Genomic DNA, 16,762 nt, shown 5'->3' on the forward strand with positions numbered 1-16,762 from the left:
CGACTCACCAGACTCAAGAAAAATGACAAGTCAGGCCTTGTTCTTGTCATGGCATACATAAGGGACCCGACTGCGCTCCTGTATGATACTCTCTCAATGGCTCTTATATCCACGTCTTCGGTAGGACACATCTTATTATTAAGCTTCGTCTTTTTGTCAATTGGGGTAGACATAGGCTTACACATACTCATATCTAACTTTTTCATAATCCTCTTACATTAGGTTGCATAAGAAAGTTGGATAGTCTTCTCTCTTCTGTTTCTTATTATCTTGATGCCCAACAGATATGAAACTTCTCCAAAATCCTTCATATCGAAGTGTTGTACAAGGGAATTTTTTGTCTCTACTGCAAGGGCAATTGAGCTACTAACAATTATCATATCATCAACATTAAACGATATAAAAACCACATCACTCCCACTGACATTTTGATATATGTAATAATCCTCATTATTTGTTTAGAACCCTGCAAGAGCAAGGATCTTTTGAAATTTTATTTACCATTGTCGTGATGCTTGTTTTAGATCATAAAGGGATTTATTTAATTTGCATACTAAATTTTCTTTCCCTTTTTTTTCAAATCCCTCAGGTTGGGTCATATAATTTTTTTCTTCAAGTTTTAGATTTTTTATTGTTTACAACCATTCGATTTAAAATTTAATGGACAATAACCATTGTGACCTCTTTGTATCATAAGTACACGATCTGTTTGTATATATTCCTACAAGGGTATTATCGTCCTCTTAAGAAAATCTTGGCTCTAGGGCTGTTTACGTAATTTGTGATAACTACGGAGGACATAATAGTCATATAGGAGCATGGAAATTCAGCTCTTGAAATGAACGGTAAATCCAGCCACCATGAAAGAGATTTCTCCTTTCTTTGTTGTCTAAACTGCATCAGCGTTGTGTTTACCAGATTCTTGAAGATGGTATGTTTTCAACTGTCTCGATCGTTGTAAGAAGAAAGAATAATCAGTAGTTTGAATGTTCTTTTGATGTGATTACTGTGAATTTTTGATCTTCCATTGACTTCTAATGGTGTTTGTATTTGTCAGGTTCTTTTGCAACCAGATCCATTTCTCAATGAGCTCACCAACATGTACGAGCGTAACAGAGAGAAAGGCTCAGTTTGGGTCACCCTCAAACGATGTAAGTTTCATCATATCTACTCTCTTTTTCCGCTCTCCATTTCTCTATCTAATGTTGATTTCTATGTAGGGTTTTGATTGCAATGTATTTGGGTTTTTTACTTTGTTGGGTTCTTGCTTTAGCTTCTCTGAAGTCGAAGAGGAAGAGGAAGGTAGAATACGCGACAGATGTTGTTGATTTCAGATGCCTGGTGCGAGCCACTGATGGGAAGAAGACCATCTCCACTAGTGTATGTCTCTATCTCTTCACATTCAGATGACTCTCTCTTCCTCTCTCTAAGAATTTTGCGCAATTCCAATGCATATGGAGATCTTGGCATGCTTCTTTTTTTGTTTTTGTTAAGTGAGATCTGAGCGTGTTTCAGAGTCGACAATCCATTCATATGAACACATATTAAACGGATAATATCATGTGTGAAAGCAAAGCTTACTCACATATATAATGGTAGCCTGTATTTTATTTCCTTTTGGTAGGTTATGCATTCATAAATCTCTCTCATGTGATGCATAACCCAGTCAATGTCGAAGGATTTTGACAAACTTGATTACACTCCCTAAGTCCATATGCTTTGGACCAAGTGATCCTCTGATTTTTCCACCTCTGAGCATAGAAGACTTTGGGGCCTACTTTTGCTGCCCACTAATTTGTACTCACTCCCACAACATCAACTGTTGCTATTTAATTGATGTTCCGAGGATGTGATCGATTGCTCAAAGATGAATTTGTGGGCAGGAAATTAATTGATAAGTTGTGATTACTATAGTAGTGGATGGCAAAACTGGCCTGCAACAACAAATGTATCCCTGTTTTTTTATTACACTGTGGGTTTTTGTTAGATATTATATGATATAGTTAACCTTTTCTCAAAAAGAAAGAAGAAAAAATTATCCCTGTTTTGCAACCTTTTTTTCGGGTGATCAATACCAGGAATTTTCTCCTTCAGAGTTGAAGAAAATCTGAGATTCTAGACCAACTAATTCAACCTCTCCATGGAGTTTCTATTGGTTTCTCTTCCATAAACTAGCAGAGCATCATTTTCCTGATACCATTGAATATGCTTGTCTTCAACCTCAATTCCTCCCTGATAACTCATATGATAGGTCCATAAACTAAAGTTATTGTCTTATAGAATCCTCCTTCACCCTGGTCATTTCAACTGAAACTAATTTGGACAATGTGGTCAAGCTGTATGGCTACTTTCACAGGAACCCATAAAACTAATAGCCACTTTATTCCCCACACCATCTAAGTCCAATTCAGCCAAAGGTTCTCCCCATCTCATTATTGTCTCTAGGATCAACCTTTTTTTTTTTTTTGGAAAGGATTTTATGCTTCCCCTACAGTATAGAAGTTCTATCCTCCCCCTACCATCCAGCCGTCCAATTTTGATCAAGAGAACCACTCACCGTTTGATCTTAGATCCGATGTCTCAAAGTATTTTATTTTTAGTTTTTTTATATAAATTGTTTGAATATGAAATTTGGCACGTGCCATCTTCTCATTGGGGCGCACCTATAAAAAATATTAAAAATAATTTTTCGATAAATTATAATGACCAAAATACCCCTTGAAAATTTCAGGGGTATTTTGGTCATTTTATTTTATTGAAAATATTTTTTTTATATTTTTCTCTAGCGCAAGTTTAATAGAGGAATGGACATCCAAAATTTGGTGTCAAAATAGTTTATAGAAAAAATTAAAAATAAAATAGTGTAGAGACATGACATTGTGATCGGGGCAATCTTAGCCCTCCATTCAGAATGGACAGTTGGATAAGGCGGAGGATGGTACTTCTATGCTGTAGGGGAAGCATAGAAAGCTTGCCCATTTTTTTTTTTGGATAATTATCTCCTGGACAAACTTGATATCTACTTTGTTATCGTTGATCCATTTGTCTGTCCATTGTTTCCAAGAATGGTAATGAAGAAGGAAGTACTATTTAGTGTAAGCTGTTGTGAATTACTATGAATGTTTGGATTTTTGGAAGGGATGATTGTCTTATTTTATGGTGAATTTTATCTTTGTTGCATTTCTTAGCATGTATGGTTTTTGAAATTCCCTTGTTGATGATGGAAGTAAAGCGTAGTCATTAGTCTAATAGGGACAAAGCAAAGCATTCGGACCGGTGGTTTTCTGGCAGAGTAAGGGTTTAGGGTTTTTCTAACGGGTGATTGGTGAGCATCAAAATTCCATTGTAAGCATAGAATGACTCAGGTGTAACATGCATCGCCTTGATTCCCAAGAGGGAAAAGCATTGGGACTTGGTGGTTTTTTGGCAGCATTGTATTAAGACTCTAGGGTTTTCCTATGGGGTGAATGCTGGATACTGGAATTTCAATATAAGTTTTAGAAGTATTTGGGTGTAATACATACGTCACTTTAATTCCCGAGAGGGAAGGAACGAACGAGATTTAGGCTCCATAAAACAAATTGAATGACATTCAAGACTTATTGCTCTATATGAACATTGCACCTCTTGTTGCTTCAAGGATACACCTTCTTTCACCTTTGTGTCATTATGGTTTCTCTGGGGGAGATAATTTTCTTGGTGCTGCTTTGGCAACTCATGAACTATTTGAGGAAGAGAATGCAGAACTAGTTTGGGTTTTTCCCATTTTGAACATTAGGTTGACATTAGAAAGGATTACAAGTATGTAGTTTGGGACTCGTACTCCATGTTGTGCAATTAGGGTTGGATTGGCTGGATGAAAGCTTATATCTCCATGCTTGGATTCACTAGTATGATCAATGTGAGCGTGAGAGCTTAGTTTTGAGTTTGAATGGTTCCTGACAAGGGTTTTCTGACTATCCACTTTTTTAATGTACTTGATGATTGACTCCCTTTGCTTAATGTTCCAATCCTAATTGAGATACATATTATATTAACCGCTTTTTGGAGAACTTGACTTTTTAATTTGAGACTTCTAGCATCTAAATGAGACATGTAACAACAAATTGTTCCATTTATGAGAAAGGATTTTATGTTCCACCATCACAATTCTAGGAAATTTAAGAACTTTTCATTATTCCGTAGCTTAAAAATTAAATTTAAAGCACTAAATAGAAATAGTCTTTAACATAGTTTTAAACTGCGGCTGCATCGTGCGGGATGCGCTCCCCTCCGCATCGCAACCTGGCGCATATGCGCTTTTGACAGATGCAGCCACATACGCGCCGCATCAGATTGCATTGTAGCTGCATCCCTCATCTCCCCGTATCGTAGCCCATCTCCTTCCGCCAAAACTATTTTTGATTTAGCCCCTCGGGGAGGGGCAAAATGGTCTTTTTGACCATCCAGCCACTTTTGTGGCTTTTTTTGCAACAAATCGAGGGAAAAAAAAATTTGGCGAAACTTTTTTTTTCATTCAAATCTTCGATTTGGCGGTTGTTTGATACTTGGGTGTTCATTTGATGCCTTTGACTGTTGATTTGGGGATGTTAGGGTGAATTTGTGATAAGAAATCGGGGGTATTAAACCCTGAGATGAAGAAACGGAGACGTCGTCGTCTCCCTCCCTCCTCTCTCTCCTCTTGCTATTGGAGTGTTATCTATGACGTCTACCCCAAGCCCTCCCGCCTTTCTCCCCCTCCTCCTTCCAAGGCTCAGCCGGCCCTCCGGGTCTTCGGCCCCTCGCTCTCTGCACCGAAGAAGTTAGAGGTATCCCCTTTGGTCTCTTTTCAAGTGGCTTCAGAGGCTCCCACCACCTCTTTCCCTGCTTCCTACTCGCAGGTAACAGCTCGCCTCCCGTCTTCTACTGCTCCCACTTCTTCATCGGTAGGCGCAAAGGGGATTTCTTCTACTCCCTGCAAGGCCTCCCCTTTTTGCCCCTTCTTCGTCTCCATCCCCCCTGAAGAGTCCTCCCTTCTTCAAGCCAAATTCGTAGCCTTTTTAGTTGGCACATTCCAGCCCCCTCGAGGTGATGCGAGAGGCATAGAAAAATGGGTTCAAAGCACCTAGTAGGACCCAAACATCACCGTCAGGCCTATCTCCGGTGGGGACTTCCTTTTTTGCTTCTCGTCTACAGAACAAGCCCTCTAGGTGTTACAGAACTCCCACCCCCTAGCCTTCAAAGGGGCTAATCTTCGGCTTCGTGCGTGGACCCTTATGAAAGGTGCCTTCAGATTGAAAAACATTTGGCTCACCCTACACTACATGCCCCTCCATGTGTGGTCTCTGTCCACGTTTGGGAGAGTAGCGGAAGCCTTTGGAAATCTGATTTAAATCCACTGGAAGTCCATTGAAATCCTCCCTCTTGGGTCCATCCGTATGCTTGTGGAGGTTCTGATACAAAGCTCATCCCACCTTGTGTATGGATAGAAGCTAATAACTTCTTCTACCCCATCTCTCTCTCATGGTCGGAGGCTTCCCCCCCTCGACCAATTTCCTTGATTCTTCGACCTCTCCCGTGGCCAAGGGTCCTTCAACCTCTGCCTGGACCAGAGTTTCCCGGAATCCTAGCCACCACCAGCGGCGTTGCCGCCACCAGCCCTCAGTTTCCGTCACTGTCCCGGGTTGCGACGGGCCCAAATCCTCTGCACGTCCCCCCTCCTGGCAACCACGTGGCGCACCCCAGGGTCCTGCCTTTGCCAGCAAACAGGCATCACAAGTGGGTCTCGAGCCCAGTTCCAAGGGCCCTGCCCCGTAGAAGGCCATGCAGTAGAGCTCGATGGGTCTAGCCCGGGCCTTTTGGTCCCTCTCTTACTACAACCCGGGAAGGTGGGTCTCAAGCCCAGTTCCAAGGGCCCCTCCCCTGTAGACGGTCAGGCAGTCGAGTCCGGTGGGTCTACCTCGGGCCTTTCGGTTCCTTCTTACATCGACCCTGGAAGGAGGTTTTGGTGGATACAGACCACCCTTCCCCCCCTGGGCCGTCGGGCTGGGCCTCTGACTCGAACCCCCCCTTCCCTGGCCCTTTGGGTTTGCCCCTTGTGGATATTACCTTTATCCCGAGAACCTTCGACAAGGCTCAAACACCTGTCTCTCTGCCTACTGCTCTCTCCTGTCATTTGTCCCGCATGCCTGACACGCTGTAGATGGGGTTGTCGTCTTCGCCCCTGGGTACGTCGTTGCCAGCTTCTCCGCTTGCCTTGGCATTTAATGCTAAGAATCTCGTTGGGCCCCAGCCGCCTCAACCTCCCCCATACGTCGGCTTCGTCCTTTCACCTGCCTCCCCTTCCTCTACCTCTAATGACACCTCACCCCTCACTTTTCCACCTGGCTCCCCTCTGCCGACCGCCTCCCCCATCTCACCTACCACTGTCCTGTCAGTGACGGACCTGTCTCCTCTTCCGCTCCCGAGGGTGAGTCTTCCCCTCCTTCCCGTCATACCAACCTCCCCTTTCTTTCTTTGCCCCCTCGTGGTTCACAAGGGGCCACTCCCTCCTCTCTTTTGCTGCCTCCCCCTGGTAGGCTCCCTGCCTTGTTATCTCACCTCACCTCCTCCTCTCAAGCTGTGAGCCGAGAAGTTGGCTCTTTCTCTTGGCCCCTTCCGCTCCTTTCCTTGTCTTTCCTGCCACTTGTCTCAGAGGGTGTTTGCTCCCAGTCGTCTTTAGTGTGGTTCTCTTCGCTTTCGTCTATGGATTTGGACACCTCTTTGCTTCCCTATGGCATCATTGCCGTACACTCCCTTGACCTGTCTCCTCCCGACCCGGCCTACCTCTCCTCTCTTCTCATCCCTTAGTTTCCCCAATCTTTGCATATCGTCCATATTGGCAGGGTAACTACTGTTTTCTTCCCCTTCCCTATCTACTCTACTTGGCCGTATGCCGCTGTCCCCCACTCCTAACCCAACCACTTCCTCTCTCTTTACTCCCCCTCCCCTACCCTTGGTCACTTCGAGGGTTATGGTGAAATTTCTCTCTCCCCCCTTTCCCCCTACATTGTCTTTGGTACTTTCCCTCCCCCCTCCTATCTGTATTTCCAGCTGACCCCCTCCCCTGTAGTTTCCCTTGGATCCTTCCCCTACTCTCAAACGCCGGACGTCTCTGCTTCCACCCCTACTCCGGTGGCCTCTCCACGCTTACCTCCTGACCTCTACCTTCTTTCTTCCCTCGCCCCCCCCCACCACAGGAACCTCTTTTGGAGCTGCCTAATCTTGGTTCCCCGCCTTGTTCTCTTATTTTCCAAGATCTACCCAGAACATCTATAGCACCCATCTCTCTTGCACCCATCTCTCCCCCCTTAGCAGAAGCCCAGACGGTCAACGGGGATGTGGACCATAGGATGGCAGATAGAATGAAGTGTATCTACCGGGTTATGGGTTTCGAATATGACGACCCGACGCATCGGTTCTTGCAAGCAGATGCCCAAAGTCGAGCCAAGGTGAGCGCAAAAGGTCAAAGAGAGCTGCTAAACCTCTTCTCCTCTATCAGCTATGACAAACACCCTGCTTGTGCCTTAACTCCTTCCACCACACCGCTTATTTCTCCATTGAGGCGATCGGCTAGGATTGCTTCCCCTGTTGTCCCTCCTTCTACCAATGCAGATCCTTTCCTGGAATATTAGAAAGGGACATTGTTAGGGATTTTTCTATCAAACTTAGCCTTCCTATCTTAGCCTTAACAGAGACCAAACAACCTGAGCCAAACCTTCGGTTAATTCGCAGTGTGTGGGGTAGAAGACCTTGCCAATGGGTTACCTTACCGGCGGACGGGGCTTCAGGAGGCATCTGGGTGCTCTGGAACCCAACTGAATACCATCTCCATTCCTCCCACATAGGAGCCTTCTTTGTAACGGTCCTCCTCTCTAGGGTCTCAGATGGCTTTCCTTTCAAATTCTCTGCTATTTACGGGCCCAACTCTGTTTCCCTCCGTCCACGTCTCTGGTCTGAACTTGAACTGGTCGCCTCTTCACCCCACTCTGCGTGGTGTTTGGGCAGTGATTTCAATGTCACCAGGTGGTCCTTTCAAAGGAATCTCAATTCAAACATCTCATAAGGAATGCTCGACTTCTCTGACTTCGTCTCTCGCCATGAACTTTTAGACATTCCTCTCCAAGGGAATAGTTTTACTTGGTCAAACTATTCTGCTCAGCCTTCCCTTGCTAAGCTGGACCGTTTTCTACTTTCTCTGGATTGGGAGGCTGCCTTCCCTGGCTCCCATGCCCTCACTCTACCGAAACCCACCTCGGACCACTGCCCCATCCTCCTGAACACCCTGGCCATTCGAAGGGGCCTGAAACCTTTTCGTTTCGAACTGGCTTGGCTAGAAGAACATTCCCTTTCTGACCTTATCCGTAGTTGGTGGTCCTCTTTCTCATCCTAGGTATCGGGTAGAGCAGGTTTTAAGCTTCAATCCTAACTCCAACTTCTGAAAAAATCTCTCAAAATTTGGTGCAAATCTTTACCAGGTAACTACTCCCAATCAAAAAACTCCCTGCTCAATTCTATCCAAGAGCTCAATGGGGTAGAAGAGCCCTGACCCCTCAGTAGTACAGAAGCTAACCTTAGAACACAATACAAGCTGGACTACTTTTCTACCCTTAAGAAAGAAGAACCCTTCTGGTACGAGCGATCCAAAGTCAAGTGGCTTAAAACAGGGGACCTGAACACAACTTTCTTTCACCGAGTAGCAAATTGCCCTAGAAGAGACAATACGATTTCCACCATCAAAGTGGACAATCGTTTTTGACTCAGCCTGATGAAATAGAATCTGCCATCCTTGTTTACTTCAAGTCCCTCTACACTGCCCCTCTGGACCTCTGATCTAGAATGACTACCTTGGACTTCATAACTCTTCCTGCTTAGTGGTCACAGTGGTTGGAACGACCTTTCTCTCAAGAGGAAATTGTCTGTGCTATTGACCAATTTGCCAAAGACAAAGCTCCGGGGCCGGACGGCTTCCCAGTCGTCCCCTTTAAATCCTTCCAGGATATCTTTTTACCTGATTTCAGTAGCTTCTTCGAAGAATTCTACCATAGGGGGATCCTCAACTCAGCGATAAACGCTACCTTTATTGCTCTTGTTCCCAAAATTGAAGGGGCACAGGAGCTCAAGGACTTTCGCCCCATTAGCTTGCTAAATTCTCATACAAAATTTTGGCGAAGACTTTAGCATCAAGACTTAAGCTCGTCCTCCCTCTGATCATCTCTCCGTCTCAATCTGCCTTCATCCAAGACAGACAGATTCTGGATGGGGCAATGATGCGCATGAGTGTCTCCACTCAAGGCACTTATCCAAGAAGCTAGGTCTAATTTTCAAAATCGACTGGGAAAAGGCTTATGACCATGTCGATCGGTCCCTACTAGAAGAAATGATGGCTAGGATGGGCTTTGGTAACCAGTGGAGAAAATGGATGCAAGGCTGTATTACCAACCCCCATTTCTCTATTCTTATAAATGGAAGCTCGAAAGGTTTCTTCCCATTCTCGAGGGGCCTTCGCCAAGGGGACCCCCTGTCCCCCTTTCTTTTTGCCATAGTCGGAGAGGTGTTTAGTAGGCCCAGCTCCCGCCTTCATCAAGAGGGCCGTCTTTCAGCCTTCCAATGTAGCACACAAGGCCCCTGGTGTCTCATCTGCAATATGTAGATGATACACTAGTCTTCCTTTACGCTTCCCCACAGGAGATCGACAACCTCAGGCTGTTTCTCATTTGTTTTGAGACTGCCACGGGATTTAAAGTTAATATGGATAAATCAAAGATGATGGGGGTGGATCTCACGAGTCAAGAAATCAGAGCCCTTATTCCATCTTGGGACTGCAAAGTAGAGGACCTCCCCACCACCTACTTGGGCATACCTTTGGGCTTGGGGAAGCCCAAAAAAGACAATGGGCTTAAATTATTGACAGAGTGGATAGGGGCTTCGCCAGTTGGGAAGGGAGGTTTCTTTCTCTGGCAGGCCGCTCTACGCTGGTCAAAGCCACTCTGGCCAATGCCCTGATCTACTTAATGTCCATTTTCCACATGCCAGCCTCGGTCGCTAACAGACTGGACCAGCTCATGAGAAACTTTCTTTGGTCGGGCCAAGTGGAAAAAACTAGACACCACCTGATCTCTTGGGACACAGTCTGACTACCCAAATACCAAGGAGGGCTAGGTATCAGGAATCTTATAAAACAAAACCTGGCTCTGTTAGGGAAATGGTGGTGGAGATTGGCTACTCAACCAAACTCCCTCTGGGCACAGGTCATTCGCAACAAATACAGGATCCCCACTCATAAGTGGGTGCCTGAAAGGACCTCCCCCAATAGGGCCTCTGGTGCCTAGAAGTCCTTTGCATCCTCCCTTGCTCTTTTCGACCAATCCATCTGCTTCCACCCTAAAAAAGGTTCTAGAGTGCCCTTTTGGTCCGACCTTTGGATTGGACATGCCCCTCTTAGGGATCTTTTCCCCTCTCTCTTTCACCTCTCTGCCAACAAAGATTCAACCTTCGCTGAAGAGATGGTCCTATTAGGTGGCAAAAGGTCTTGGAATACCTCTTTCAGAAGGACCTTAACCGTGGAAGAGACTACACTCTTCATCTCTCTGTTCGCTGCCTTACACCCCATCTTCTTATCTCCCTCAGGGACTGACTCACTGGTATGGACTCTCTCTCCCTCAGGTTTCTTCTCAGTAGCCTCCTTCTACAACAAACTCATTCAACCCCCTACTTACCCACTGAACCCCACTTCTGTTCAATCCAAAGTCTGGTCAACCATAGCTACTCCAAAAGTCCAAACCTTCAATTGGATAGCTTGCTGCCAACGGGCTCTCACAGTCGACCAACTTCAAAGAAGAGGACTTTCGCTTCCAAACAGATGCAGTTTGTGCCTGCACGAGTACATTGCAGGTTGGCTTTTGAACTTTGGAGCCGTATTCTTCAGCTGTTTCAAATTCAATGGGTTCTTCCACCCTCGGTCAAGGCTCTCATTTCCTCCTATCCTGGCTACCATTGGCCTAAGGCTGGCAGAACTTTGTGGAAGTCAGCAATCGCTGCAACCATTTGGGTTATTTGGATAGAGAGGAATGAGAGGGTTTTCCAAGGCTACTAAAGAGAAGTGCCAGTGCTATTTCAGAAGGTTATGTCCTTAGTAATCTTTTGGGCTTCATCTCACAAAGAGTTTGTATGGATCCCTTCTAACACCTTTCTCAGTCAATGGGACAATATTTTGAACCTACAACCTCACAAGAAACAAAGTCCTCACAACTGGTTGGCCCCTCCAGTCAACGCCATCAAACTCAACTTTGATGGTTGTTCACTGGGAAACTCAGGGCCATCAAGGGCAATAGGGGTATTTCGTGATCACAATAGCAATATTCTCCTCACCTACTCGAAAAATGTGGGACATGGAGATTCCCAGTTCGCTGAAGCGTTGGCTCTCCTGCTGGGTCTTGAAAGATTCAACCCCTCTTGGGGCCAACTCTTGGTGGTGGAAGGAGATGCCCAAAACATCATCTCTTGGGCAGCAGGCACCTCCCCTTCTCCTTGGTACCTCTCCATGATTTTTTATAAAATTAACCATATATGCAGGGATATAAACGTCTTATGGAGGCATACTTGGCGGACGTGGAATGAGCTCGCTGATCTTCTTGCTAAATATGGAGCACGGGCAAGTGTGGAAGACCCCGACCGATCCATCTCCTTTTTTGCTTTGGACCACAGAGGCTTCCCGGGACTATAGTTGCCTTTCATTTTTTATTGTACTTGGGCGTCTCTTATAAGCCTTTTTTGCTACACACTAATTTTTGTAATTTGGCAGGACAGGGCCTGGTTTTTTGTATAGGGTCTTCGGACTTATTTTTTTGACCGAGGTACCCACCTTGTGGGTACTCGAGGTCCTCTCTTTCCCCCTTCATTTATACTCTCTCTCTTGCAACAATATGAAGTTAACATTATAAAAAAAAAAGAAATTGGGGGTTTCAGAGGCCGTGAAGAAATGAAGCACTGTTTCACAGAATCGGTAAATTTTTATTCCTTCTTGTATAGTAATACTGTTATACTTATTTTTGGGGCAATGTCTTCTTCCCAATCTTCTAGTAATAAGGATCCGGCTTGGAAATATGCTAAATTAAAAAATCCGAAAGATAGAAATTGTGTGATATGCTTGCTCTGTGGAAATACTTATATGGGTGGTATTTTTTGACAAAAAGAGCATTTAGCAGAAATTTTTGGGAATGTAAGAGCATGCCCACAAGCTATAGATGATATAAAAAGGAGATTAGAGAATATTTGCATAGATTGAAAAAAGATAAAGAGAAGAAAAAAATGAAAAGAAAAGAATTACTTAATGATATGCAATTATTTGATGATGATGTTGTTGTTGTTGTTGATGATGATGATAGTATGTTTGAAGTTGCTATGAGGCAAAGGGGTACTCATACTCTAACCTCTAGAGAGAGGGTTATAAATATTGGTGGTAGTGTTGAGAGAAGAACACCTCTCTCTATGGGGCCAATGGATGCTTTTTTCATCCCTAGCCCCGATAGTGTGGTTCAAGAGAGAGAAAAAAACAAAACAAAGCACAATTGAAAATAGATATAAGAAAGAACAGAGGAAGTCGGTATGTAATTGAGTGGCTTTGGGAGAGGTATGAAAATCGCACGAAGCTCAACCTTATTCAATTGTATGAAGGCGCTGATGGTGATTCCACAGGTGAGTGGGCCATGGATCCAAGACAAGAGCGTGTGTTTGAGGGTGAGGATCTTACATGGTTTGATGTCGAGCTAGCAACAGGAGCTAATGAAGAAGATCGACCTAACACTAGAGCACAAAGGAGTAGAGGAGTTGCTGTGTCTAGTCGCACTCGCACATTAGCTTCAGAGGTCGAGGAGGAGGAAGCTGACTCAGAGGAGACCGAGGAAGAAGAATACATGGAGGCCGTCGAGGATGATATTGATGATGCACATGACGACTCTCAAGATGACTTCTCTGTTTGCTATTTGAAAAATTGACTTCAAATTTCAAAATTGACTTTCAAAATGGATGATTGTATTAAGTTATTGACTATTAACTCTTCTTGAGCTTGACTTTTGGTTAGTAATATTACTATTTTGTGCTTATGGTTGCCAATGGTTGTGCTTTTTGCTTATGGTTGTTGATTGTTGAATGTTTTATGAAGCTAGTTTCAAGTTTCTAGTTTCTATTTGGGGATAGTGGATAATTGGATATATAATCTTCTACAACTAATAATTTTGAAGTTAATCATTAAACTAAAATACCTACTATCACATATATCACGTCCACATTTTTTTCTATGCATTAACCTATTTTTTTAGATTTTTTAGAATTTTTTTACATTTATTGACCGCATCGTCGCGATACACCCGCATCCGGGCAGCATCTAGCCGCATCGGCCCCTCCACCGCTTTTGGCCGCATCCCGCATTTTAAAACACTGGTCTTTAACATTAGAAACATTATTGTTAGAGTCTAGAAAAGGGTTGTTAGAAAATTTAACAAATGCAAGCTATTGAAGTTTCCCATGCGCATTATTATTGAGCTATTACATGATGACCATGCCTCCTGATCCGTCCCTTCTTGATATTAGATGATATCCTTCATCTGTTCTTGCTTCTATAAGTTTGTGCTTTCCTTTTAGGCGGTTCCATTCCTAAAAGCCACCAGGATTAATAGAACCAAGACTAGTTGCTGTATTTGCTTTTGTTTGTAGAATTTTTCTTTATTAAATTTGACACATGAATTCCTTTGGTGCAAATTAGTCCCTTTTTCTGATAAAGTTGTGTGAATATATATTCATCAAATGCTATAAGCTCCATGTCAATGCCCCACGCCTTAGGTGTTATGGAAGTAGCATTAAGTTTTATGGAAGAAGCATTAAGTTTGAGGGAATGAGGGCCAATCTGTTTGCAAATGTAGTATTTATTTATTTATTTATTTATTTTTTGAGAATGTATTTGCAGATGTAGTTGTAGCCTATTCTCTTGCTACTTTGGGTAAAACCATAAAATTGCATATGCTCCAAAGACTTTTTACTGCTGATATTAAAACAAGTTGAAATAACCTTAGTACGCGAGTAAGCTTGGAACATGAAGTCCAAAATATTCCATCAATCTAATGCTCATTTGTTAGTGTTACATGGACATGGACATGAGTGTTGTGTCTAATACCTGTCTAAACTGCCTGATACTTAGGCATAAAAAGTTAATATAATATAGCATTTTCAATGCATATGATATAATTTCTTTATTCCAACACATATGACAGTGGTGGAATGGCAGAGTGTTAGGCTCCAATGCAAGAGGTACAAGGTCGAGACTCCACTACGAGTTTTTTTATAATTTTATATTCACACGCAATGTCGCCACATTATGAAATATTCAAAGTGTTCGCATTTGTCGACATGCAACCCAAAGCCTAAGATGGAGTGTTAGATTACCACTCCTTGTTTTTGGGTTTCTATTTCTGATATCCTGAACTTCCACTCCATAACTTTCTCTAACAAAAAACTTCCACTCCATAACGCCTTCTCTTGTAGGCAACTCCCAAGTACTACATCTTAAGTGATGCAACAGAACCCAAAAAAAAAATAAAAAATTACTTGAATGTCAATTTTGGGTGATCCAAAGTTTAAAACGATGATCTTTTCGAGATCTGCAGCTTTTATGCTTATATATTTCCGGAAATTGGGATGTTCTCGGGAGTTGCTTCACTGTTTGATAAAGTAAAAATTCTTGTTTCCTTTTTGGCCAGAAACCACCACCTCTTCAAAGACTATGCTCACTACGACTATTTCAACAATTGGGATTCTTTGTTGTCTCTAGCTTCTCCTAGAATTTGCCCGGGCCTCGCTTTGGAGACCGTCGGACCCTGGCGTCATCAAGCTCAATTTTGATGGTTGCTCCCTAAGCAACCCTGACCGTCATGGTACGACTCTTTTATCCAATTCCCAAGCTCAATTTTGATGGTTGCTCCCTAGGCAAACCTGACCGTCATGGCAGGACTCTTTTATCTTATTCCCATCCTATCGGCTTAGTGGACTCAACTTGTTAGTTGTTTCTTAAATATTAGCAAAATGGGCCCAATTTTATTTTATTTATTTATTTTTCTATACCACTTAAAATGTATTTTTAAAAGGAACTAGTGCTTTTTGTAGAGAATAAGAAAGACCCATGTGAAGAGAGGGACAAGTGGCCATTGAGAGGGAACACTTGTTCATTCTTCCTCTACATGTGTCTCTTTCTAATTTCTCTTTATGGCTATATATGCGAAATGGTTTTGGTAGGCTAGGGTACCAACCATGAGCTCTCTCTCTAAAACCTCTTTCTTTTTTTTAATCTTCCTTGTGAGCTTGATGCAAGGGATGTGCCTCTCATTTCTGTGAGAGCTCTTCAGTGTCACAGGGATAAGTCCCAACACTGTGTTGCATCTCGCGGAAGTTTCTCTCTCTTGAGATTATTTACTAACCACTGTTTTGCAGCATTCTTGTCTTCCTTTGTGTAATAAATTGCTGAAAAACTCATTCTCAACAAGATTTTCTCTAGAAAAACTACAAAACTGTGCTTGCAAATCCATACGAATTTAGTGAGTTTGTTCCAACTTTTTTATTTTGGATCTGAAAATAATACTTGAAGGTTGAGAAAAATTGTATGATCAAAGGAAAGTTATTGGCACCATTTATTTTATTGTAATGATTTAGATGGGTTTTTGATGGGTATATGATTGGTTGGAAATTATATTGGGGTTTTCTTAGAAGAGCTTTACCATGGTTGCAATTGATTTTGGACTTTGATTCTTTTGTGGAAACAAAGTTAGTGACCTTTGTACACCCTCTTGAGTTCCAAAGAATTTTACAACTTTTTGTGGGTGTTTTGATAAGAGAGTTGCATGCCATATGTTTGTTAGTATTTCTGGTTGAGTTCAAAACCCAACTTGCATGATGTTGTAGCCCTATTTACTTCTGAAAACCAAAAGATCCATTGTATTTGAGCCAACAATTGGTATCAGAGCTTGGAGGTTTTCAATTTGTATCGAAAATGGCTAATCCTAGAGCTGTATCGACTGATTTAGTGAAGATTGATAAGCTTGATGACTATAATTTCTCACTTTGAAAAAGTAAAGTATCTTATTTGCTGCATACTATGGGTTTGTTTATGTAATTTAATGACAAATATATGAACCTGATGATGACTCTACACATAGAGAGAGACAAAGATACACAAAATGATAATTTTACATGTAAGGGTGCTATCTTGAATTGTCTTAGTGATAGATTGCATAAGGTCTTTGAACCCTACACCAATGCTAAAGACTTATGGGAGGCTATTGAGAAAAGATACATCAAGGACAATTATATGGCAAAACATGAACTCTATCAAAGATATAACCAACATAAAATGAGAGAAAACCAATCGGTGCTGGAATGTTTTGATGACATGATTGTAATGGCTAACCAACTTGCCAGTTATGGAGAACCCATATCCGAGTGCCATCAAATTATGAAGATAATATAAAACCTCCCTAATTCATGGAAATACCTTAACAACAAGTGAACAACTTGTGCCATAATGGTACCATCCACACCCTTAATAATTTAAGATGACATCTTAGAATGGAAGAGAATGATAGGGCCAAAGAGAAAATGAATGAGCCCACCAGCATTCTTATTTGGCTAATAGGGTATCCTAATCCCGATCATAAGAACAGAAAGGAGAATAAAGAAAGCAATGAGCAAACAAAGACAA

At 42.7% G+C, this 16,762-nt stretch overlaps 1 protein-coding gene across 2 annotated transcripts in view; it reads left to right on the forward strand.

Moving 5' to 3' along the window:
- The first annotated feature begins 785 nt into the window (after window positions 1-785).
- The window catches only part of LOC18425750 (Signal recognition particle, SRP9/SRP14 subunit), a 32,923-nt gene continuing 16,946 nt past the window's right edge, over window positions 786-16,762 (forward strand). Inside the window, exons 1-4 of one of the 2 annotated variants that reach the window (XM_088853127.1) lie at window positions 786-931; window positions 1,058-1,151; window positions 1,274-1,380; window positions 14,772-16,757. In XM_088853127.1, the coding sequence (XP_088709253.1) occupies window positions 839-931; window positions 1,058-1,151; window positions 1,274-1,380; window positions 14,772-14,852 (375 nt within the window). In that variant the 5' untranslated portion in view covers window positions 786-838 and the 3' untranslated portion in view covers window positions 14,853-16,757. Of the gene's footprint in view, window positions 932-1,057; window positions 1,152-1,273; window positions 1,381-14,771; window positions 16,758-16,762 lie in introns of those variants that run through there. The other variant, XM_006830286.4, reaches the window with a different exon arrangement.

Source organism: Amborella trichopoda, chromosome 1 (genome assembly GCF_054954075.1).
Source record: "Amborella trichopoda isolate Santa Cruz 75 chromosome 1, AtrichopodaSantaCruz75HAP2 v2.0, whole genome shotgun sequence".
NCBI classification, from domain to species: domain Eukaryota; kingdom Viridiplantae; phylum Streptophyta; class Magnoliopsida; order Amborellales; family Amborellaceae; genus Amborella; species Amborella trichopoda.